Genomic DNA, 26,426 nt, shown 5'->3' with positions numbered 1-26,426 from the left:
GTGATAACATTACTCTTTCATTTCTGTCTGGATAGTTAAAATTAGCATCCCTACAAATTGTATTTGTTGTTTTTAGTTTTTAACACAGTGACTATGGATTACATAAGATGTATTGCCTAGCATTGCTAAAGTAGTTCATTTTAGATGCAATAAGATAAAGTTACAACCAAACAGAGCGACTAAACGTTGCAGCAGGCAGTGCGTTCACATGCACATCAGTAACCCAAAAATGGTCTTTCCCTGGTTAAGGGAATAATCAGATTATTGAAGTGCCCCTAGTATAGATAAGAGGGGGTAGAATGGTTAAATGACTTAATAACTCCGGTACAGAAGCCGGTCGAAATAAGGCTTTATTTTCCTGTTCCCCTTTGTCAAAATCACAAGCGAAGGGAAAATGGCCGACTTCTGGACAGAATAACGTCAGAAACAGGTCTTCTTGGTAGTGATGTCAGTTGCTATAGCGAAGTCCTCCCTCGGTTTAAAGGTAACGCTTTATATTGTTGTTTTTTTCACGTTGTTCTTGGCCAGGCACTCTCATTGTATGCCACCACAGGCTAGTACTGCAGCACTCGCCTGTTTGTGTTGTGTCCGATGACCAGGAAGCACATTCGCCCATTCACTCCCATACATGCAGGAAAGAGATAACCTCTAAAAAAAAATTCTGGATACCAATCGAAAGGCTCATATAATTATTTTCTAAAAAAAATTATGGAAAATGGAGTTTTGGGCAGGATTAGGAGGGTACGCGGATAAAGAAAACCCGTACTGAAACACCTCCAGCAGCTTAGGTCCTGTCTCCGTAGAGCCCAGTGCACGGCTCGGGCAGCAGCACAACTCTTCTGCTCAAACTTTTTGTGCATTGTGTCCGAGATTTTTCGTGTTGCTTCAGACTTGACGCTCAGGCATGTACTCAGGAACGCAAAGATTTCTACATCCGGTAAGTCCTCCGTGTTCACAAGAAGGAAAAAATGGCGGCTTAGGGGAGCCTGCACCACTGAGCAGCTTTGCATAGGAATGAATGGGTGCCATTTTTGGGTCTGCTGTCCGTTCTATGTCCATGTTTTCGGCACCGTTGCTTCCTGTTTTTTTTTTCTGAAAAGTATGCCCTTAACCCAAATATAATCAGTTTTTTAAACTGCATGTAAACGCACTGACTGAGTGACACAAGTTGAGGCGGGGCTTGGTCTGAAAATTACGGCCGGGTCACAAACTTTGTCGAATTATAGCTACAGGAAATAGACAGGAAATAGACAACACAGTTACAGAATTCATTTTTGATCAATTGCCACTTTGACACTTTGAATCAAGTATCGTGATCCCGGTGCACTCGCCTTCTCGAACATAGCACAGCAATATATACCAAAGAACACTCACATCACATTATTCCCCTTAGATGGTAACTGTTGTGGCTCACGGAGAATGAAGAAGATGGATCCTAAAGACTGGAGATCTTCTGACTTTTCCTCTAGCGTCACCATGAGGTCCACATGTCTGAACAGATATTCTTATTACCCTCAGGACGAATTGTACGCACTTTGGTGATCATTTTAAGACTAACTCTACTGTACATGTTCAAATGGTGGAATTCATTGCAGGGGTTCTCAAAGTCGGACACTGTAAGCCCCACAATGGATATACACACAGCTATTATTTTGACATTACTTTGATACTAAAGAAAAGTTAAAAATATGATTATTCTCAGGCATGTTCCAAAGTTAATCACGATAATCGCTTGCTTTCATCATATCTTGTTCTTACATGGTAATATATTGTTCTGACCAGATAAAACAATACCATATTTGTGGATTTTAAGACCTAACACTTTTAATTAATAGGCTCTATACATTTTGTGTAATCTACGATATTTCATTTTGATACGGTGACACTGACATTCCTTTATTGTCTTTCTGCAGAAACTGATGGATGAAGTACCGCTTGGTGACAAGGTGCCTCGCAAGAAATAATGAATCACTTCCTGTTTCCTGCAGCGGTCACGTTGACCTTTCAACTTAACACTCAGCTAAAAAAGACAAGATGGCAACAGTTTCCTTTAGGCTTTGGAGTGTCTGGAGTGCCATCTTTATAAAGACATACTTCTTGACTTCTTTGAAAGTGAAGCCAAAACATGTGGATCGCCCCCTGGTTGCTGGCTGCAGTATAGATCCCGAACCCCGCCCCTCCCATGTTAGCAGATGGGACATGGAAACTAAAAGATTAATTTTTCTGCCATTTTAGCTAGTTCTGATCACGCTGATTCATTTTTCTGATGAGTGTGGTTTGAATTACAGGGTGAAGAGGTTTAATCTAACTTTAAATACACGACAAAATGTGATAGAAATGGTACTCCTCACCATCTCAAGCCTTTGTCAACACAGCCTGACTTTGTGAGTCATCTATCTTCCTAGTCCAACATCAGTGATTCTGATAACTGGCAGTGCATCAGGAATCTGGTTATTATTTGGCTCAGTCAACTCTAGTTTACTACTCCAGCTTTGAGTACATTTACTTTAGTTGTGTTTTCATTTAAGTAAAATGTGGCTGCTGGGAATGTTTCGGGGCATGCCCTTTCAAAAGTCCTCTCACTCGGCGTGTCTCCATTACAAAAAAAGGACCCCAGAGGGGTTTACGAGACTCCAAAGGTGACATATCACTCTGAATGGGTTTTGATTGTGAGACACGCCAAGTGTAAACAAGGAAGACGCTGAGATGGAAGGAGCAGAGCTTTCTCATCGCTGTACTAACTACGAGTTCTACCTACGTCACATCCCGCTTAGAGTTATATCCAATCAGCAACCAGGCTTTTTTTCCGGGGAGATAAAAGTAATTGCTCTTCAGCAGGGCCAACAAAAGCCTGGTCAAACGGCCTTTAGAGGGTCCTCCATAGACTGTAAAAAAAATGGATGTAGCATCTCCGTTGAGGTCTTTTCTCTCAACTTGATCCAATTGTACTCACCTCTGGGAGTCGCCATCTTGTCAGACTTTCACTCCTCCTCATTTCCTCTTACCAAATAAGGGCATTGATGTGACATTTGGGGGAAGGAGATTAGGCCGCCTAGCTGACGTTTACAGAATTAGCCAAATTAGCACCACCGCCCAGGAGCTAGGCTAACAACACATATTACTAGATACAGTAAATGGGTTTATTATTCAGTGTTGAGATTTTTTCCTGAACCAGGAGGGAATAGGCGTCTTTTTTATAATTTTACAGGACAGGATTTTTTAAAGGGTAGAGACTGACACGGCACTCCGTCTCCAACAGAGATTACACTGGCTCTAGGAGTAAAGTGTAGGTAGCCATCATTTATGAGCTATGATTTAAACTGATATTTTACACAGTCCCATGCTCATAGACTGTAAAACACCAACCCCCACGGCCCGAATCCTCCAAGTGCTCCAGATTAGCAGTAAGTGTAGGTGTCATAGATGCAGGATGTACTTCATGGTGCAGGTGCGGCTATTAATTAGCATAACAGTGCTAACGTTAACACTCTGTGGTCCTAAATCCTCTGTTTGAATAGAATAGAATTACTTTAATGATCCCAGACTGGGAAATTATTTACAGTTGATCGAGGAGCAAACCATCTTCGTTTGCTTCTTGGTGGTAACACCACCACACGAATGAATGCAGTCCAGGTTGAGATGATGGAGTTAGCATGTTAATCCTGACAACTAGCCTCCCATGAGAAGTGTGGGCCAGTGGCTAACTGTCACTCAAGAGGCGGTACCCCTAATTATTCATAAACTTTAACCTACTTATTGATTTTTTAACTAGTTTAATTATGCTGTAAAAACATCCTATGCTGTAAAACGGCTTATTTAACATGAGGGTCAATGAGAAATTGCTTTATTGTGCAAACTACTCTCAGTGGACACAGTGGAGGGCCTCGCATTCAAATTAGGGCGTTTCGGCGAGAGAGCCCCGCCTTATACCAGGTGTTCAACTGTATATCAAAACAAAATTAATGAGGCAGACTGAACAAGATGGAACTCCAGGAATTATGCAACTGCAGGCAAAATACTGACGGAATAATCACACAGCTAGAATAAATCAAGGAGAAATACTAAACACATGTAGAAAACATATGCTGCTATTAAGGCTAACAATGATTTTGAGGGTTGTTGATTTTTACATAATGGAAAAGTTTTTGCAACTAAATGAATACACTTCCAAACTGCTACAAGTTAGCAGCTAAACATAAAGATGAATAAGACAATTCATTTAAAGTCTTAATCTGTAAGATTTGAAATATCTCATTTCTAGCGTCCTCTGTGTCAGTAAGATGTAACTGCAGGTGAGCGTGTTCTTTCAGAGCCTCCATCTTGTCACGTTCATGGTCACTATGTGTGTTGACTATACTACTACTATTTTTTTGCTCCTTAGTATACTTTATTGAAACACATTCACCTCTCTTCTTCCAGTCAGTCCCCTTTATGTTCCCCTCTTAAATACATACGCGCATGTTCCTATTACACTTCTGCCTTTACTACAAGCCTGACTGTTGGAAGTTCACGATTTCTGATTACAAGTAAACGCAGCTTAACCATTAGTAGCGATCTCCGCCAGTTTGTCAGAGCTGTAAACTGATCACCATCTGGTGATGAGTTGGGTCAGAGGTTGAGGGAACATTCTGGACGGAACGGGTAAGCCCAAATGGGTAGTGCGGGTGAACTGGGAGTGTCTGGAGGAGGCCCCTGTTCAAAAGACCTTCAACTCACTGAGCGTTTCTGGCATCCCTGTGGAGGTTGGGGGAATTGAACCGGAGTGGGCAATGTTCAAAGCTATGTTGCTGAAGCTGCAGAGGTGAGCTGTGGCCTCAAGGTCACCGTGTTGGACACCGGTGGTCAGGGAAGCTGTCCGACTGAAGGAGTCCTTCCGGAATATGTTATCCCGGAAGACTCTGGAGGCAATTGCAAGGTATCGACAGGCCCAAAGGGCTGCAGCCTCTGCAGTGTCAGAGGCAAAACAGCGGGTGTGGGAAAAGTTCAGAGAAGGCATGGAGAAGGGCAGCACCAAAGTGCTTCTGGGAAACCATTCAGCACCTCAGGAGGGGGAAATGGGGAACCCTCCAAGTTGTTTACAGTAAGGACCGAACTCTATTGACCTCAACTGATGAGGTAATCAGGTGGTGAAAGGAGCACTTTGAGAAACTCCTTAATCCGACTAATACGCCATACGCCCTCTTTTGTAGAGGCAGAGCTGGAGGCTGATAGGGGATCATTGTCAATATCTCTGGCGGAAGTCACTGAGGTAGTCAAACAACTCCACAGTGGCAAAGCCGCAGGGATTGATGAGATTCGTCCAGAAGTGCTGAAAGCTTTGGGTTGGGAGGGACTGTCTTGGTTGACACGTCTCTTCAACATTGTGTGGAAGTCTGGGACACACGCCCAGGGAGTCGCAGACCGGGGTGGTGGTTCCCCTATTTAAAAAGGGGGACCAGAGGGTGTGTGCCAATTACAGGGGTATCACACTACTCAGCCTCCCTGGTAAAGTCTACTCCAAGGTGCTGGAAAGGAGGGTTTGTCCTATAGTCGAACCTCAGATTGAAGAGGCACAATGTGGATTCCTTCCTGGATGTAGAACAACGGACTAGCTCTTCACTCTCGCAAGGATCCTGGAGGGGGCCTGGGAGTGTGCCCATTCAGTCTACATGTGCTTTGTGGATCTGGAGAAGGCATATGACCGGGTCCCCCAGGAGATACTGTGGGAGGTGCTACGGGAGTATGGGGTGAGGGGATCACTTCTGAGGTCCATCCAATCCCTGTACACTCAAAGCGAGAGCTGTGTCCAGATCCTCGGCAGTAAGTCGGATTCGTTCCCGGTGGGGGTTGGCCTCCGCCAGGGGTGCGCTTTGTCACCAATCCTGTTTGTGATTTTCATGGACAGGATATCGAGGCGTAGTCGTGGTGGGGAAGGGCTGCAGTTCGGTGGGCTGAGGATCTCATCTCTGCTTTTTGCAGATGATGTGGTCCTGATTGTATGATGAAGCAAAATGTCTCTGTTGCTCGTTATTACTTGTAACTTTATTGTAAACCCAGCATATTTGTCCCTGTCAGGATCATCTAGACAGTGATCTGATTGGTCAATAGTTGGGCTGTTGGCAGGTTTTGATCTGTTCCATTGACCTGGATCTTCACTTGAGCAGTTAGTCATGCAGCATAGGTTGCTATGGGGATTTCCCCCAGTTATACATGAACCAGCTTTGTGATTCTAGAAAGCATGTGTTAAGCCCAAAGATAGTTGGCTAACCCACTGAACTCACTCCATGATACAGGGCCAAGGTCTCAAAGAACATTGTCATACCATGAAATCCTGTATTTACTACATATTTTGTCTTGTGTTTTATTTGTGTGTAAAATTAAATAGTATAATTGTGCATGTTTAAAACTGACATGAGTATTGTATTGTTATCAGCATAGATATATTATCAGTATTTCCTGAAGATTTATCTTGCATTCATTGTTGCCGATGGGGTACTGCAGACAAACCCTTGCAAGGCAGAGTCTCTCAATTAAACGTGTTTTATTGGGTGCTGTAAATGTGATTACTATACAGCAGTATGTCCAACCAGGTGATCTGGAACTCATGTTGATCAGGTTTTTCATTTGCTGATAATGTAAAAACTACTGTGTTTATTATCTGCTTTGTTTCATGAGTGTAAAGTGTAAATCCCAGCCAGAGTGCATGCTGTGGTCTGTACTCAAAATAAATGGTTATAATGAATATGATCACCATTATAGATCTTTCAGACTGTTTGACTTGAGTCTGACACATCATTGTTGAGGTTATAATTTGTGGTGTTCCTTATCAATCAAATTTTGTAAAATCACCATTAGACATGGTCTCAATGCACTTTACAATTAAAAGAACACATAAATGACAAACTGCAATAATACGGTTAAACAACATATAAATAGTAATAGTAAAACAATAAAAAAACACAAAACATGAAAGAAGTTATACGGTTTATGTTTAATTGTCCTGTGTTGTTGAGTTTTAATAACAATGACTAAATATTCAAAAGTCAAGAAATCTCCAAAAGTGCATTAAGTGCAGGAGAATAAGTTATCCTTATGTGACGAGTAGGGAATGTTCAATACACAAACAGTTTTTCAAGTTATTGAAAGCTTTCTCACTTTCGTCAGTCCACCCAACCCTTACGTCATCCCTCGGGACTAACACCAATGGGCTGCACCACTCACTGCAGAAAGGCTTGATGATCCTGGTAGCAAGCATCCCCTCCACTCCCTGCTTCAACTCAAGACTATGGAAGGACACGTGGACACCATGGTGATGCGGTGCTTTCGGGGTATGACACATGCGCTTGGAGCTGGAGCTGTCCTGTTCTCTTTGTATGATAGTGCGCCACCTATTGAGCATCAGATTTTACTGCGCATGTGTCATACCCCCAAAGCACCGCCATCTTTGATTGGTGATTTTAGCTTCCTTGTGCTGGTCTTGCTTCAACTCCGGAACAAGTCTTTCTGGAATGCAGCAGTTGGTATCCCTAATTGGCTGCTGTTCAGGGGAATGCAGACGGATCTGATGTTGAATAAGGTATGCCTGACCTGGTGAATAGTGAACTGAATAGTTATTTTGCCATGTTTGCCTTCAGCTCCTGAAGCTCTTCCACATCAACCACTGTGCATCAACCAGTGCAGTGCGTCAACCATATAGTTGAAGACTGTTCTGGTAGCAGTGTGGTGTGATTTTGCCACCTACAAAACACGCTCTGTCTCATCAGGACCTTAAGCCCCCCTCCAAAAAAGCCCAGTCTGCTCTGATTGGTCAGCCTTTCTGGGTCTTTCGCATCTTTGCTCCAGACCGTCATTCCCAGGGCTTAAAATACGACTGTATTGTCACGGCCAATATCATGTTATACAGAGCCTTGTTTGCTGAATGAAACACTGGGCTTTCAATGGTAAACCCGTTTTTTGAAGCTCAGAGCAAATGCTCCAGGATTAAGGCTGACAAAGTCCATGTAGCGATGTGGTTGGTGATGTGGAGGAGTCAAACAAACACATGACTTTCAACCAGGAGACTGTGGTTCATGTCCTGTCCATGTGCCGTGTGTCTTTGTAAATGCTTTCATTTTAACCCCACGCACAATCTTTTTCAAACCCTAACCAAGTGGTTCTGTTTTACTAAATTTAAACATACTTTGTTTGCAGTTATAACATTAACCATGTGTTCCCCATGTATACAACAGTGACCGTGGTTGAGTGTTACCCCTTTACGAGCAGGGCTATCCAATGCATTGACAAGTGATGTCAAAGTGTTCTGAAAACGGCAGTATGTGACAGGTTGGATATAGCTACTGCTAATAAGGACATAATGTTAGCTAAGTAACATTATTTAAAGTCCCCAAAAATGTGTTTTCCTTCTGTTTGTTTCCTCTAAAATCTCTCACACTGACTACTTGTATCTGTCTAGTTTGTCACTAGAGGTGTTTTCACGTTCCTCTCCTGAACAAGGAGATGTCTGTGCACTTCTCTGAGATCTGACATTCAAACGTATTAAGGCAGCTTTAGTTGGAACGTCACTAGTAAATGAACCAATCGCAGTCTGATACATGAAACACTATGTGACGTGGGAACACCTTCAACACAACAAAGAAACCTCCGGCTCAGAGCGGACTGTCAGTACAGAGAGAAAACACACTGTCGTCATGGCTGTCAGCATCTGATAGTTACAAGCTAACAACACCTGCCATACCGCAAGTCAGCGATCCGCCGAAGAGTCTCCCCTGCCCTGCTGACTCTTGTCTGAAGCTCAAACATGTAGGCCGATGGCTGATTTTCTCCAATATGTTTAGTCATCTTGATGAGTTGTTCGCTTAGTTCAGTTTAAACCTCCGAGCCTCTTCATAAACATCCGGTGGAAGCTACAAGTAGTTACTGAATATCTCAACCTAACGGAGCCCATGCGGGCATGGGCAAGAGCAGCGGGACAGGGTCAGATCCAGAATTCCTCAATAGGGAGAAACAGTAAATGTGCTTTCCAGCTCCGTATCTGAGGTGGGTTTTTTTTAACTTTCTATGTGGGAAATCCATATTAAACAAAATGTTAAGCCTATCAGAGTAGTTTTAAAATACTTTAACACGGGTCTGGAGTAGAATATATCAGCTCTGTAAGACATAAACATACACTCTGCTTTATATTTGTCTCTACAGGTACATCTGTGAGACCAACAGAGCCCAGTGAAGAAGAAAGCATTTACTGTGAAGAGATGCAGAGCTAACATAGTAGCATGTAGCTACATGTAGCAGTGTATAGAACACAGAAGGTAACTGAGGCTGTGCTGGTGGAAACTATGATATGAAACATAAGAAGATGTGAGACAGTAGCCAGGAAATTATTTCTGGTCTAACACTATTACAATGACACCTAATAAATGTACAAAAGCAATCCAAGTAAGTATTAGTGCAGCAAGTGATGCTGGATTGCTGTTGAATGTCCAACCTTTTCCCCCATTGCAGCTCTACGTCACTGTGACACCAAATTCCATTCTTATTGCATGATTTATCTTTCAGTGCTAGGGGTTCTGTAGCAATCAAAAGCTCATATTCAAAAACATAAATCCATACATTTTAGTTTCTACTTCAAACTGCAGGAAGAACCATACACCACAGACAGCATTCCATCCATGTTTCTAATAATTGATACATGAGGCTCTTCATGTGGACTCACCCATACCCTGATGCGAATGACAGAGACTGACAGAGGAAAGCTTTAAGCTGTGATTCGTTTCCCCTTTCCTCATGTACAGAGCACAGCTGTGAATAGTAACAGAGAGCTCAGGGCATCGTTGCATCACCCTTTCTGCTGTGAAGCATTCAGTAGTGTTGGCTAATCTTGTGTAATATAATAGGTTTAGTATAGGACCATTTTGATTTGTTATACCACCATTTAACACACAGACACACACACACACACAAATAACCTCGAGCAACTCTGAAACTGAAGACACTAAATATATGTTACTGGGATAAACAGCAAACAACAAAGTATTTCAGAAAAAGTGCTCCAGTATAGGTGGTCTGTTATGAATATGTGGAGATGGGGCTGTGCTGCTGATGCCCTGCCTGAATTATTATTCCTGTTCTGCCTTGTCTGCAGGTATTCTAGCATGCAGGGGCAATCAGATACGTTATTAGATAAAGGCGATTCATCTGACAGCCTGAAAGATGAACTATGGTATTTCCAAAACATCTTTATTCAGACCACTCATTCAAAAACTTTATTTATAAACAATACAGAGCAACACATTTCACTCATGACCAAAACAAGCAAACAAAGTCCATCCATCCAATGTCCCTATCGGGGTCGTGGGGGCTGGAGCCGATCCCAGCTGAGTATTTTTTAATATTTCCAAGCCCTACTGGACCTCAGAGATACAGTACACTTCCATGACTTCCAGTTAAGCATGGAGACAAATCAGGAGGTCAGGAGCAAAGTGGCTCCCAAACATCGTCATTTCATAAGTTACAGCTTATGCTCTTGATCAACCTATTTGAGAAAAAGGCATATAGTACATCACTACACTTCATAATGGCAGGAAAAACTAGAAAGAACAAGAAAAGGCTAACTACAGCACCAGCTAGCAACGTAGCTAATACATCTGCTGTCCAACTATGGAGGTCATCTCATCGCATCTTCAACCGCTTATCCGGGGTCGGGTCGCGGGGGCAGCAGCTTTAGCAGGGGACCCCAAACCCTTTCCCGGGCCACATTAACCAGCTCTAACTGGGGGATCCCGAGGCGTTCCCAGGCCAGTGTGGAGATATAATCTCTCCACCTAGTCCTGCTAGTCCTGGGTCTTCCCCGAGGCCTCCTCCCAGCTGGACGTGCCTGGAACACCTCCCTAGGGAGGCGCCCAGGGGGCATCCTTACTAGGTGCCCGAACCATCTCAACTGGCTCCTTTCAACGCAAAGGAGCAGCGGCTCTACTCTGAGTTCCTCAAGGATGGCTGAATTTCTCACCCTATCTCTAAGGGAGACTCCAGCCACCCTCCTGAGAAAACCCATTTCGTCCGCTTATACCCGCGTCCTCGTTCTTTTGGTCATGGCCCAGCTTTCATGACCATAGGTGAGGGTAAGAAAGAAGATTGACCGGTGGATCGAGAGCTTTGCCTTCCAGCTCAGCTCTCTTTTCGTCACAACGGTGCGGTAGAGTGACTGCAACACCGCTCCCGCTGCTCCGATTCTCCGGCCAAACTCACGCTCCATCGTCCCCTCACTTGTGAACATGATCCCGAGGTACTTGAACTCCTTCACTCGGGGTAAGGACTCATTCTCTACCTGGAGTAAGCAATCCACCGGTTTCCTGCTGAGAGCCATGGCCTCAGATTTAGAGGTGCTGATCCTCATCCTAGCCGTTTCACCGGCTGAGAACCGATCCAGTGAGTGCTGAAGGTCACTGACCGACGATGCCATCAAGACCACATCATCTGCAAAAAGCAGAGACGAGATCCTCAGCCCACCGAACTGCAACCCCTCCCCACCACAACTACGCCTCAAAATCCTGTCCATGAAAATCACGAACAGGATTGGTGACAAAGCGCACCCCTGGCGGAGGCCAACCCCCACCAGGAACGAATACGACTTACTGCCGAGGATCCGGACACAGCTCTCGCTTTGGGTGTACAGAGATTGGATGGCCCACAGAAGTGACCCCCTCACCCCATACTCCCGCAGCACCTCCCAAAGTATCTCCCGAGGGACCCGGTCATATGCCTTCTCCAGATCCACAAAGCACATGTAGACTGGATAGGCATACTCCCAGGCCCCCTCCAGGATCCTTGCAAGAGTGAAGAGCTGGTCCGTTGTTCCACATCCAGGACGGAATCCGCATTGTTCCTCTTCAATCTGAGGTTCGATTATAGGACGAACCCTCCTTTCCAGCACCTTGGAGTAGACTTTACCAGGGAGGCTGAGTAGTGCGATACCCCTGAAATCCACAAACACCCTCTGGTCCCCCTTTTTAAACAGAGGAACCACCACCCCAGTATGTTACTCCCTTGGCACTGTCCCAGACTTCCATGCAATGTTGAGACGTGTCAACCAAGACAGCCCCTCCAAACCCAAAGCTTTCAGCATTTCTGGACGAATGTCATCAATCCCTGGGGCTTTGCCACTGTGGAGTTGTTTGACTACCTCAGTGACTTCCGCCAGGGATATTGATTGAATGATTCCCCATCAGCCTCCAGCTCTGCCTCTACAAAAGAGGGCATGTAAGTCAGATTAAGGAGTTCCTCAAAGTGCTCCTTCCACCGCCCGACTACCTCATCAGCCGAGGTCACCAGCATCCCGTCCTTACTGTAAACAGCTTGGACAATTCCCTGTTTCCCCCTCCTGAGATGTCGAATGGTTTTCCAGAAGCACCTTGGTGCTGCCCGAAAGTCCTTCTCCATGACTTCTCCGAACTGCTCCCACACCCGCTGCTTTGCCTCTGACACAGCAGACGCTTCAGCCCTTCTGGCCTGTCGGTACCTTGCAACTGCCTCCGGAGTCCTCTGGGATAATATATCCCGGAAGGCCTCCTTCTTCAGTCGGACAGCTTCCCTGACCACCAGTATCCACCATGGTGTTCGAGGGTTATCGCCCCTTGAGGCACCTAAGACCTTGAGGCCACAGCTCACCGCTGCAGCTTCAGCAATGGAAGCTTTGAACATTGCCCACTCGGGTTCAATGCCCCCAACCTCCACAGGGATGCCAGAAAAGCTCCGCTGGAGGTGTGAGTTGAAGATCTCTCGGGCAGGGGCCTCCTCCAGACGTTCCCAATTCACCCGCACTACTCGTTTGGGCTTACCCGGTCTGTCTAGAATCTTCCCCCCGTCCTCTGACCCAACTCATCACCAGATGGTGATCAGTTGACAGCTCTGCCCCTCTCTTCACTTGAGTGTCCAAAACATACGGCCTCAGATCAGATGATTCGATCACAAAATCTCCCAGCAGAACTATGGAGTCCCCTACTGGAGCCCCATGCAGGACTCCATTCAGGGTCTCCAAGAAGGCCGAATACTCTGAACTGCTGTTCGGTGCATATGCACAAACAGCCGTCAGGGTTTTCCCCCTTACCACCCGTAGGCGTAAGGAGGCGACCCTTTCGTCCACCAGGGTGAACTCCAACACCGCGGCGCTCAGCCGGGGGTTTGTGAGTATCCCCACACTCGCCCGGCACCTCACACCCTGGGCAACTCCAGAGAAGAATAGGGTCCAACCCCTATCCAGGAGTACGGTTCCAGAACCGAGACTGTGTGTGGAGGTAAGCCCCACCAGATCTAACTGGTAGCGCTCCACCTCCCGCACAAGCTCCGGCTCCTTCCCCGACAGAGAGGTGACATTCCACGTCCCCAGAGCCAGCTTCTGCTGCCCGTGTCTGGTCTGTCGAGGCCCCTCACCTTCACTGCCACCCGTGCAGCAGCGCACCCGTCCCAAGTGGTTCCTCCTGCGAGTGGTAGGCACACAGGATGGAGAGGAGGCAGGTGCCACGTTGCTTTTTTCGGGGTGTGCCCGGCCGGGCTCCGTGGCAAACCCAGCCACCAGGCGCTCGCCGGCGAGCTCCCAGCGGGCTTCCTCCAGGCAGGGTCTCTCTTCCTCTTCCTCGTTTGTCCATTGAGTCTTTGTGAACAATTCTTAGTCCGGCCCCTCGCCTGAGACCACTCTGCCATCGGAGACCCTACCAGGAGCACTAGGCTCCAGACAACACAGCCCTCAGGTTCACAGGGACACACAGACCTCTCCACCACGATAAGGTGATGGTTCCCGGAGAGGAACTATGGAGGTGCATTCCTCAAAGCTTCCGACAGACCTGGAAAATCTCTGCTCTGTTTTTCTCACCGACCTCAAATGAGCAGAACAAGGAGCAATTCAGGGTTCACCGTCTTGGCCAAGGACACTTCGACATGCGAACCGGAAGGTCAGGGGATCGAAATCACAGCTGCACCTTCATCACCTTCATCACTCCCTATTCAAAAGAGACGTCACCCCGTCCGTGTGAGTTCAGGGCGGTTTCCCTCAGGTTGGGGTTGGGGAGGTGGAGGTAAGGGTGCTTGATAATGAAAGAGTTCAATCAGAGACGCTCTCTGGGTACAGATTTTAATCTGTATTTGTGGTTATTCCAAGGAGGGTGAGGACTTGCCATCTTTAAAGTTGTTGGGTCTATGTAAATCATAAATAAGTCATAGAGTGTGGTCTAAACCTACTCTGTAAAATGTCCTGAGATAACTTTTGTTATGATTTGGCTCTATACATAAAATTTAATTGAATTCAAAGTGCTTGCTCCAGTTTTCATCATACTGCTCTTGTTTGTTATCTTGATGTGCTGTATTGTCCCGTTTCAAGATTCTCTCTGTGATCAGTGAGGGGCGAGCAAACGGCTAGGCTAGGATATCCAATCTCACTTTTCTCAGTTAAAATGATGATTATAGCCCTATGACACTAGTGAAGACAGTGTTGGACTTTAAACAGTTTAAGAGAAACATATATTCACACGTGTATTTTAAAATGTTATTCTAAAACATATTTTCAAATGTTAAAGAGCAATAACCATATTGATATCATGCATTTTAACCTGTTTATGGTCTATTTTTCCAGTATCAAAATACAAGTTTATCCAAAGTAGAAAGAGGAGGGAATGATCCAAGAATTCAGAACACTAATGTGTGAACTCTGGCTGTGTAAGTTGCTTTGTCGTCGACTGTGGGAAAGGAGGAATCGAGTCGACTGCTGAGGAGTTGCTTTCAGAATTCTATACAGATAACTACTTGTGTTTTCTAAATATGTAACCATGACAACGGTTTCTTTTTCACCTGACTGTTAAAAGACTTGGTTCATGAAGACTGACTTCAGAACATGCTGGCAAACACTGATTGGAAGTGTACTGTCTGTTCTCTTCTTGTGCAAGAATAAATGTCACTTTATTAGACTTTAGTATTCGATTGACAGCCATGTGTAGTGGGTTGTGTTATTTAGTAGGCAGACACACACTCCTGGATGGTTTCAACAATGTTTATTCCTGCATTATGGAGAAGAAATCACCACAGATGTCCACATGTTTTCTCATAAACGCCCTGTGCTCTTTCTGGGACAATCACGGACGAAAGAAGGCGTTATGCACAAAAGCATAAACACAAATAAATCAAATACAATTTCTAATAAAATAAATAAAAATTATATTAACTTATATTAGCAGAAACATTCACAAATGTTCACAGGTTTTCGCATATATGCTCTCTGTGCTCTGTAATCCCGGGAGAGAAAATCACTACGTCTCCTGTTAACAACCAGCCTCAACAGTGCACTCTAGCGCGACAAGCTACGTAGCAGTCTTGCATCACACACAGGCTGCGACAACTTCTCCACTTATTAGCGAATTTATGCATGAAATTAAATAACACAATAGTTCTACAAGAGGATCAGCACCTCTAAATCTGAGGCCATGGCTCTCAGCAGGAAACCGGTGGATTGCTCACTCCAGGTAGGGAATGAGCCCTTACCCCAAGTGAAGGAGTTCAAGTACCTCGGGATCAAGTTCACGAGTGAGGGGACAATGGAGCGTGAGTTTGGCCGGAGAATCGGAGCAGCGGGGGCGGTGTTGCAACCATTCTACCGCACCGTTGTGACGAAAAGAGAGCTGAGCTGGAAGGCAGAGCTCTCGATCTACCGGTCAATCTTCGTTCCTACCCTCACCTGTGGTCATGAAAGCTGGGTCATGACCGAAAGAGCGAGGTCGCGGGTACAAGCGGCCGAAATGGGTTTTCTCAGTAGGGTGGCTGGAGTCTCCCTTAGAGATAGGGTGAGAAGTTCAGCCATCCATGCGGAACTCGGAGTAGAGCCGCTGCTCCTTTGCGTCGAAAGGAGCCAGTTGAGGTGGTTCGGGCATCTAGTAAGGATGTCCCCTGGGCGCCTCCCTAGGGAGGTGTTCCAGGCACGTCCAGCTGGGAGGAGGCCTCGGGGAAGACCCAGGACCAGGTGGAGAGATTAGATCTCCACACTGGCCTGGAAACGCCTCGGGATCCCCCAGTTAGAGCTGGTTAATGTGGCCCGGGAAAGGGAAGTTTGGGGTCCCCTGCTGAAGCTGCTGCCCCTGCGACCCGACCCCGGATAAGAGGCTGAAGATGAGATGAGATGAGATGAGATGAACAGTTCTACAAGTTAACACTGTGACTGACCCAGCTTTAAAATTATCTTTTATTAAGCAACCTACATTCACTTTTAGAACAAAAAATGAAAATACGAAGAGCAGCAGAACTACGTACCTTTCTGGGACAATTACGGACGAAAGAGGAAGTTGCAACCCAACAGAACCCAGTGAGTGCAGGTTTAGAAAATAAAACATTGCTTTACTTCCGGTAATAATCTGACATTTTCCCTGGTATACACTACTGTTCAAAACATTAACATGAACATTTTACAATAACACAATTTCCTCTCATAGTAATAAAACTCAACGGAATAAAAAACATGACATCACAAAACGCTCCCCTCAAAATAAAAGTCTGTGTTTCACTGCCTTGTTCATAATATGGCGCAACAACATCACCCCACTACACATGGACCTGCATGTCTGAGGTACACTTCAGACTCATTTCATAGAGTGTTCAATCAGTGAAGGATCCAGTCAAACCCTCCATTTTTACTCCCCTTGAAAACTTGAAGGCCTATCTTATGTTCCTACAGGAAACCCATTTAGAAACAGCAGATGAGATCAGACGACACAGACCTTGGATCAGTCAGGTGAATCATTGACTGTTTACCTTTCTTATTTATTTGTCTTAAACAGCCAACAGAGCATCACTGTTTGATGAACTGTTATATTAGTAAATCATCATTTTAACTGTTATATTAGTAAATCATCATTTTATGAACTGTTATATTAGTAAATCATCATTTTACTGAACTGTTATATTAGTAAATCATCATTTTAACTGTTATATTAGTAAATCATCATTTACTGAACTGTTATATTAGTAAATCATCATTTTACTGAACTGTTATATTAGTAAATCATCATTTTAACTGTTATATTAGTAAATCATCATTTTACTGAACTGTTATATTAGTAAATCATCATTTTACTGAACTGTTATATTAGTAAATCATCATTTTAACTGTTATATTAGTAAATCATCATTTTAACTGTTATATTAGTAAATCATCATTTTAACTGTTATATTAGTAAATCATCATTTTACTGAACTGTTATATTAGTAAATCATCATTTTAACTGTTATATTAGTAAATCATCATTTTACTGAGCTGTTATATTAGTAAATCATCATTTAACTGTTATATTAGTAAATCATCATTTAACTGTTATATTAGTAAATCATCATATTAACTGTTATATATTAGTAAATCATCATTTTAACTGTTATATTAGTAAAGCATCATTTTACTGAACTGTTATATTAGTAAATCATCAATTTAACTGTTATATTAGTAAATCATCATTTTACTGAACTGTTATATTAGTAAATCATCATTTAACTGTTATATTAGTAAATCATCATTTAACTGTTATATTAGTAAATCATCATTTTACTGAACTGTTATATTAGTAAATCATCATTTAACTGTTATATTAGTAAATCATCATTTAACTGTTATATTAGTAAATCATCATATTAACTGTTATATATTAGTAAATCATCATTTTAACTGTTATATTAGTAAAGCATCATTTTACTGAACTGTTATATTAGTAAATCATCATTTTAACTGTTATATTAGTAAATCATCATTTTAACTGTTATATTAGTAAAGCATCATTTTACTGAACTGTTATATTAGTAAATCATCAATTTAACTGTTATATTAGTAAATCATCATTTTACTGAACTGTTATATTAGTAAATCATCATTTTAACTGTTATATTAGTAAATCATCATTTTAACTGTTATATTAGTAAAGCATCATTTTACTGAACTGTTATATTAGTAAATCGTTTTACTGAACTGTTATATTATTAAATCATCATTTTAACTGTTATATTAGTAAATCATCATTTAACTGTTATATTAGTAAATCATCATTTTAACTGTTATATTAGTAAATCATCATTTTACTGAACTGTTATATTAGTAAATCATCATTTTAACGGTTATATTAGTGAATCATCATTTTAACTGTTATATTAGTAAATCATCATTTTAACTGTTATATTAGTAAATCATCATTTTAACTGTTATATTAGTAAATCATCATTTTAACTGTTATATTAGTAAATCATCATTTAACTGTTATATTAGTAAATCATCATTTTAACTGTTATATTAGTAAATCATCATTTTAACTGTTATATATTAGTAAATCATCATTTAAACTGTTATATTAGTGAATCATCATTTTAACTGTTATATTAGTAAAGCATCATTTTACTGAACTGTTATATTAGTAAATCGTTTTACTGAACTGTTATATTAGTAAATCATCATTTTAACTGTTATATTAGTAAATCATCATTTTAACGGTTATATTAGTGAATCATCATTTTAACTGTTATATATTAGTAAATCATCATTTAACTGTTATATTAGTAAATCATCATTTTAACTGTTATATTAGTAAATCATCATTTTAACGGTTATATTAGTGAATCATCATTTTAACTGTTATATATTAGTAAATCATCATTTTACCGAACTGTTATATTAGTAAATCATCATTTTAACTGTTATATTAGTAAATCATCATTTAACTGTTATATTAGTAAATCATCATTTTAACTGTTATATTAGTAAATCATCAATTTAACTGTTATATTAGTAAATCATCATTTTAACTGTTATATTAATAAATCATCATTTACTGAACTGTTATATTAGTAAATCATCATTTTAACTGTTATATTAGTAAATCATCATTTTAACTGTTATATTAGTAAATCATCATTTTAACTGTTATATTAGTAAATCATCATTTTAACTGTTATATTAGTAAATTATCATTTTAACTGTTATATTAGTAAATCATCATTTTAAGGGTCTTCATGTAAAGTCTCCTCAGCCCCAGTTCTTCTCTCCATCTCCCTTTTCTCCGATTGTGGGGGACTACTTTATGCATGATTCACTGATGTGGATGAATATGAAAATATGAAGCCTTTTTTTAAAGCCTGCTGATCGTCAGTGTCTGTGTAAGAAACTCCCCGTTCATTTGTGATGTAGTGGAGGAGAGCAGAGATGGATGTGGAGTCAGAAAAAGATTTGTTTAATTTTAATAATTTAGGGTCTTTTTAATGGGGGGGGGGGGGGGGGGCAATACCACACTGCATCACTCCCAAAGAGACTATTATTTTATTGACAGCTCTAATTGACTCTCCCATACAGTTGGATGTTTCCTTTAGCACAAAACGGAATAACCTCTGGAAACATGTTACTTTGTGACTCACTAATACACCCGACAAAATGTGTCATTTGGGAGACATTTAAAGCTGTTGTGTGAGGCAAAATAATCTCTTATCTTCTCACTAGAATAGCCACCAGAAAAATATCTTACCAACTCTGTTCTCATGCTGAATATACTGTACGCTCAGGACCCTTCTCGAAATCTGTATAAAGAGACATTACATCTACAGTCTGGATTTGAAGTGTGATCCACCAAAATGGTAAAACACTTGCTTTTGCACTACCACGCTTTATCATTATATGGAGAGAAGAGTAGTTGGTTACTGGCACAGCGGTTAAAGGGCCACACAGCTTCTCGGTTGATATCTCTGATTAGGAATGGGTCACAAAGATGTAAAAAATGGCTTTTTACACCTCCCTTTATAAATTTGAACCTCCCTCTGACAGAAGCGGTACAGAGAATTTTCTTAGTGATTCAGAGCCCCCCACTACTGACCCGGGGTTGGCCAGGGAACTGGGCAGGCCTTTGCAAATAGGCGAGATTAAAGAGGCTATTAAACCCATGCAACGAGGTGAGGAGCCACCCCAGATGGCTACGGGGCAGAGTTTTATTAGACGCTTTGTGACAAACCTGTACCAATTCTATTAAATATGTTTAATGTGTCATTGAAGAATGGATCTCCGCCCCATACACTCCCTCGAGTAGCCATTTCACTACTACTTAAACAGTAAATGGACCCCACAGAATGAGGGTCATATCATCCAATTTCATTGCTTAATACAGAAAGTAAAGTCAGGGCTGAGGTGAAAGCCGGACGCTTCAAAGCGATCCCATCATTTCCTATTGGCTTCATCAGGGGTAAGCACTCATTTTCGCAGGACTCTTAGATATTATCAATACTTCTAGCTTCTGAGGTCATTGTCTCCTTGGATGCAGAGAAAGCATTCAACCGTATAGAGAGGGAGTGTATCTCATTTCATGGATAAGGCTGCTCTATTCCTCCCCCTTAGCCTGCATCACTACCAACTCCATACACTCCCCATCCTTTCCTCTATCTCAGAGAACACACCAGGGGTTCCCACTCTCCCTGCTACTTCTGGCCATAGCAATTGATCCACTCTCTATAGCACTGAAGGCCTCATTGTCATTGTCAAGGTGTCACATAATATAGTGTTGTGTGTAGGGTATCTCTCTATGGTGATCGTTCGCTCTATATTACAAACGTGGTCTCTCCCATTTCCAATCCTTTTCAGGTTACAAACACAAAAGTTTTTTTCCCAAATCAAAAAGAAATCTTGGTAATCAAGATTACCTGCGCACTACACTCCATTTTTTAGGCCAACTTTGTAGACAACATGAAATCAGACTTTCAGCATTGGAGCGATCTACCGCTTTGCATTCTCATTGTCAGCCATTAAGATGAACATCATGTCTGTGTGTTTTTCAGTGCCTTCCTCTATTTCTTTCCAAGTCTTATTTCCGCGCACTGGATCAGACAATCACCACATTTTCTTTTTCCTGACCATCGACTTACCCAAAAGGAAGAGGGAAGATGTAGGGACATGTCCCTACACCGTGCTTCATTCCATAGGTCCTGAAATAAACCTTGAAGTAAGAGAAAACCTGCTTGTTTGATCGCATATCAATTAATGTAGGAAATAACTGTGAATGAACATTTCTGATCTGATGATATACTAAGTGTGAACTAATCACATAAAGTCACAGTTACTGCAACAGAAATCCATGACACATTCTGCATTCATTCTTTCAGCATTATTCATGTATGATTTGTTCCCTTACCATAGAGTGTTACAGGCTTTTAACCGTTTCTTCCATAATACCATAAGGAGTTGATCTGGGGTCACTAATCCCAGGATTTGGTTGTAGAAACGTGTTATTAAGCAACAATAAGAGAAGGTTGGAAATAGACAGCCCATTAGAATGAACTCATTTCCCATTAAAACTACTTGTCTTTCACTGAAAGAGTTTCATGTAATGTTTAATTATAACTCCATGGTTCTAACACAGTTCCACACACTCAGTAGTTTGTTTTTAGTATTCAGGTGAGAAATGAATAGAAAAGATAAAAGTAATGACAGTGGACCTTCTATCAACAAACTGAAGTGTACCTATAAAATACTGTTGTAGACAAGATGTGTGAGATTTTGTTAGACAAATTAAGTGCTGTGTTTCACAGTATGAAATAGATCTGCAACTAAAAATTATTTTCATTGTCAATTAATCCGTCAGTTATTTTCTTGAATAATGGATTAGTAGTTTGGTCGATAGAATGTGATAAAATGGTAAAATGTGGATCGATGTTTCCCAAGCCACAAGATGACGTCTTCAAAAGTCTAATTATGCTGCTATAGACCCAGTCTGTAATCCTGTTCCTGATCCTCTGAGATTAATAATGTATATAACAACTATAATAATTATTACTACTTTTATTTCAGATGGGGGAAGTGTTGGGTCTCTGTAAATCATAAATAAGTCATAGAGTGTGGTCTTTACCTACTCTATATGTAAAGTGCCCTGAGATAACTTTTGTTATGATTTGGCACTATAAATAAAATTGAATTGAATTGAAATAGTTTAAATAGTTCTCAAAGAGATTTAGTTCCCTGAGTCAGGGAGGAGGAAAGAAACTAGAACATATTCACATTTAAGAAGCTGATATTAGAGAAATATCAGTTATTAAAATAACTGGCTATTCATTTAATCAGACAACTTGCAGCTCTATTATAACCTGATGTGGGGATGGCTGTGAATGTTTTGAGCGCTTGATGAAAAACAGCATGAAGTTCAAGCTTCAGCAGCAGCTGAGTAACAGTAACTGTCCATGGTGCTGGGAACCAGCCTGGAGCCCACTCTGCAGTCTTTTCTGTCCCCACTCACACGACAGGCTGCACGCTCACAGGCACACAGAGGCACAGGGGTTGGACTTTGGCGGGAGGACTCTTTACTTTGCGCTGTAACGGAGCTCAAACTGTACTGTAGAGAGAGAGAGAGAGAGAGAGAGAGAGAGAGAGAGAGAGAGAGAGAGAGAGAGAGAGAGAGAGAGAGAGAGAGAGAGGGAGAGAGAGAGAGGGGGAGAGAGAGAGAGAGAGAGAGAGAGAGAGAGAGAGAGAGAGAGAGAGAGGGGTGGGTGATGTCATAGTTTTAGTCTGTGCCATAGAAGAAGCAGATGGATGCAGCCTCCCTCCTTCTCCTTCGCTCCACTTTCCATCTCCATCCCCAAACATCAGCCTCAACATCCGGACTCTTCGAGGACAAAGAGCGGCGGACCGCAGCAGCAGAACCCGTCCGGGTAAGGCTGTCTGCAGGCGGAGGACACAAAGCGGAAAAAGCCCTCCGTCGGCTGGGTGTGAGCGGATCATCAACCGAAGAAGTCCAATGAAGACGTGACATGGACCCAAATATCCGAGCTAGCACCGGGTCAGTCCACCTTTTTGTCTGTATTCTGTATTATGAGGAGCAGGCGGCAGTGTAGAGGAGCGGGTTCTGCCCAGAGAGGAGGAGGAGGGGAGACACTCAGAAGGGTGTCGACGGGCCGAGGCAGGGGCGAGGAGAGGAGCAGAGGAGGGGGGGAACGAATTTAAAAGAATAGAGTAATATTACAAGCTTCCGATAATGGCGGCGAAGTCGGACGGGGTCCTGAAGATGAAGAAGAGCGACGTGGCCTTCACCCCGCTTCAGAACTCGGAAAACTCCGGCTCGGTGCAGGGGCTCCACCCGGGCGCCCAGCCCGACTCTGCGGTCACCGGGGACGGGGACTTTGCCAACGGGGAGTCGCGGTGCTGCGGCGGGGGAGGCTCAAACTCGACGTGCCTTCGCCTGGGCAGGGAGCAGCAGAAATACACGGTGTGGGACTGCCTGTGGATCGTAGCCGCGCTGGCCGTGTATCTGGCCGATGTGGGCACCGACGTGTGGCTGTCGGTCGACTACTACCTCCGCCGCGACTACTGGTGGTTCGGCCTGACGCTCTTCTTCGTGGTGCTGGGCTCCTTCTCGGTCCAGCTCTTTAGCTTTAGGTGGTTCGTCCACGACTTCGGCACAGACGACGGAGCGGAATCCGCCGCCGATTGTTCCCACCTGGACGGAAATAAGCTGCTGAGCGGCTCGGCCTCACACGGCGACGTTACGGCTCAGCACCACCCGGCCACGCCGCAGAGACAGGCGTCGACCGCCAGCAAGAACACCACCACCAACAGCACCGCCAGCACCGCGGTGGGCAGCAGGAGCAGGAAACGCTCGGCCTACTTCTCCTTCTGCGTGTGGTTCGGCCAGTCCGTCATCCACATCCTCCAGCTGGGCCAGATATGGAGGTAGGACGGAGGCCTTGGGATGGGTAACAATGATAGTGTGTGTGTGTGTGTGTGTGTGTTTGAATACATGAATGAAACCAGGGTGCTCTGACATCAGTTAACACTGACTGATGCCAACTGTACCGTAAAGCGTGGTTACCATCTTCAGCCTGCTCCCCTGTGCAGGGCCAAGGCTTCCAGGTCACGTAGCTTCTACATCTCTATGACACAATGGAACATCTTTTATTAGAAACACGTGGAGCCTGTCACTCACACCTGGTGTCTTTGAAAACTGCTGCTGAGGCTGTGGACAGGCTACTTCACCCTTTAGGTGCCACTGGAAAGAACTTCAGCTCCTGGATGGAGTCATGAATGTCATCCCATGGTCTTTTTCTACGCATGCACTCATCAAATAAGTCATTGAGACAGTTGTTTTTTCGTTTATCATTATTAACGGAGAAATCCGGTGGAGTGGCTAAGAGCCGGACGTGGCTAACAGTGATTAGCTCAGGGCATGATGAAGGCATTCAAATGTCTTTTTTAACCACTAATACTGCTGAAAATAACATCAAACCTCTGCAGCAGCATGATAAGAGTCCATACACAGAAAACAAAGTAGCAACCGCCAGAGTTTATTAAAGAGTGTTTTAAAGACTTACCTACTGGCCCCTGTACCAGCTCCTCTCATAGTAAAGTCCATTCAAGTGGATTACCAAAGTCAATCCCAAAGGAAGGAGCCCATTGGTGCTTTGTTTTGTGTGTAGGGACTCTTCTCATGCTGCTGCAGAGGTTTGCTGTTATTTTCAGCAGTATTAGTACTGCCCCGAGCTAATCACTGTTAGCCACGTCCGACTGTTAGCGACTTCTCCGTTGATAGTTGTTACACAAAAAAAAAACTGTCTCGATGGAATATTTGATGAGTGTCTCAAACGACCATGGGATGATTTTACGTCAGAATTACACTTTAAAGTAATAAGTGCATGATACAATATTTTTTTACAAGATATTATTGGATTGTTAAACAGGATCCTTAATGTGTAAGCAGCATTAGATTGAGATAATTCAATCTATTGTTAGGTGATTTAATCTATAACAGAGCATCATGTTTTATAAGATTAGCATGTGCTCTGTCCGATACATACACTGTGAGACGGTAATGTGGTGAGTTAACTAGGTTCACTGCTAAAGGTTGGCTACTTTGAAAACTTTGCCTGACAATGTGGACTGTGAACACTTACTGAAATATTCAAAAATAGTTCAATATTCGCTCCACTAATATGATCAAACTTAGAAATGAAAGCCTGTCAGACAGTACAATAGTGTTGGCAGTGTGGGCTTGTGCATGCAGAGGGTTGTCTGTGATGCTGCAAATGATCTGTACATGTGTTGGAAGACCTGGTATTGCTTATTTATGTGTATTTCCTTGCACATATGTTAACTATTAAAAGGTACGATTTTAATAGTTTCTGCTAGAGATGCAGAGATGTTTTGTGGTCTGAGCGTATCGGCCGATACCTGATACTGATCCGATCCTACTGTTGAATAAATGAAGCGTAAACCTGTCTGTGTGAGTGAAGGCATCAGGCTGGACATAAACATTTAGCCTTAAAAAGGTAACAAATTAACACAGATATAAATTTACTTAATATTATTTAATAACCAATGACAAAGTGTCCATTAGCAGCAAAGAGAAACAAATAACACTTCCATGTAAAGTGCACTGCAAACATATATTTTAAAATGTAATATAAAATATAGCAGCTGCCTGAAACCCAACAAACAATGGCTTAGTTGACTTGCTGATATTAATAAGAAAAGAAATGACTGGATCAGCCTCATTCATCCGATATCCCAGCCAGCTAATTAGTCAATATCAGAGCTGATATCTGATCTGGGTATGAGATCGGTGCATCTCTAGTTTCTGCAAATGTTTATTGCATCTTTTATGATGATTTAAAGGTGCGATGTGTGGTTCTTGGCCACATGCTCCAAGAAACTAGGGGACAGCATTTCACCTTATTCAAGCCCTATGATACTGATACTGTGTACAATTAGATGCAATAAACCTGCAACGACCTTAAAAAAGAGTAATTGAGATTCTGCCTGATGGAGAGTCTAGCTCCATCCCGACAGAAATGACCAACAGTCGACAGGGAGGAGGCACAGGCGGTTGGTTAACTAGCGGTTAACCTTGACGATACTGTGATAATTCTGATAACATTATCATTTTGGTCGCTGTAATCATATGACATTTTTTTTAACCGTTTTATCTCCTATTGGGAATTACCAAGTCCTTTCCTACCTACTGGAAACAGCAAAAGACGCGTTATAAGGATTGTGTTTTGTACACTTTTTTGAGCATGTTAATTAGGGCTGCTCAAGTAATTGCAGTTGTATCTAAATCACAATATGGACTATGTGTGTGTAATCTGCATACCGCAAGAGCCATTCATCCAGCCTACTTCATACCTGGCACATGTATTGCTGGGCACCGGTAGATGCTAGTTAATAACCACTAGACGTGTTGATAGCATCACTACTACACAGGCAACACTATGCCATTCAACAGCTTCAAAAGAAAGCGAGAATGTAGTATAGCAACAATTTTTAACACGGGAAAAGGCCTGTAAATATGATATAAAACAATAACTACACACAATCAAATCTGTTCTGGCATCAGGTGTTACAGCAGTGTTTACATTTTATATAAACTGCTAAATGTAGCTAGCTACATGCTATTATGGAAGGGAAAGCTCTTTCCTGGTTGCAG

General features: G+C 42.7%; 2 protein-coding genes across 2 annotated transcripts in view; both read left to right on the top strand.

Annotated features, from left to right (window-relative positions):
• Window positions 1-2,042, top strand: part of rnf31 (ring finger protein 31) — a gene marked incomplete at its 5' end in the record, with an annotated part of 42,941 nt that extends 40,899 nt beyond the window's left edge. The window contains one exon of the mRNA XM_083928020.1: window positions 1,914-2,042. Within this exon, the coding sequence (XP_083784146.1) occupies window positions 1,914-1,964 (51 nt within the window). The 3' untranslated portion in view covers window positions 1,965-2,042. The remainder of the gene's footprint in view (window positions 1-1,913) is intronic.
• A 20,940-nt stretch (window positions 2,043-22,982) lies between these two features.
• xkr4 (XK related 4) overlaps window positions 22,983-26,426 on the top strand; it is a gene marked incomplete at both ends in the record, with an annotated part of 33,026 nt that continues 29,582 nt past the window's right edge. The window contains one exon of the mRNA XM_083928481.1: window positions 22,983-23,677. Coding sequence (XP_083784607.1) covers window positions 22,983-23,677 — 695 coding nt within the window. The remainder of the gene's footprint in view (window positions 23,678-26,426) is intronic.

This window comes from Echiichthys vipera (genome assembly GCF_963691815.1).
Source record: "Echiichthys vipera genome assembly, chromosome: 15".
Lineage (NCBI taxonomy): Eukaryota > Metazoa > Chordata > Actinopteri > Perciformes > Trachinidae > Echiichthys > Echiichthys vipera.
The sequence above is the reverse complement of the archived record's forward strand: the minus strand, read 5'-3'. Positions and strand labels throughout refer to the sequence as shown.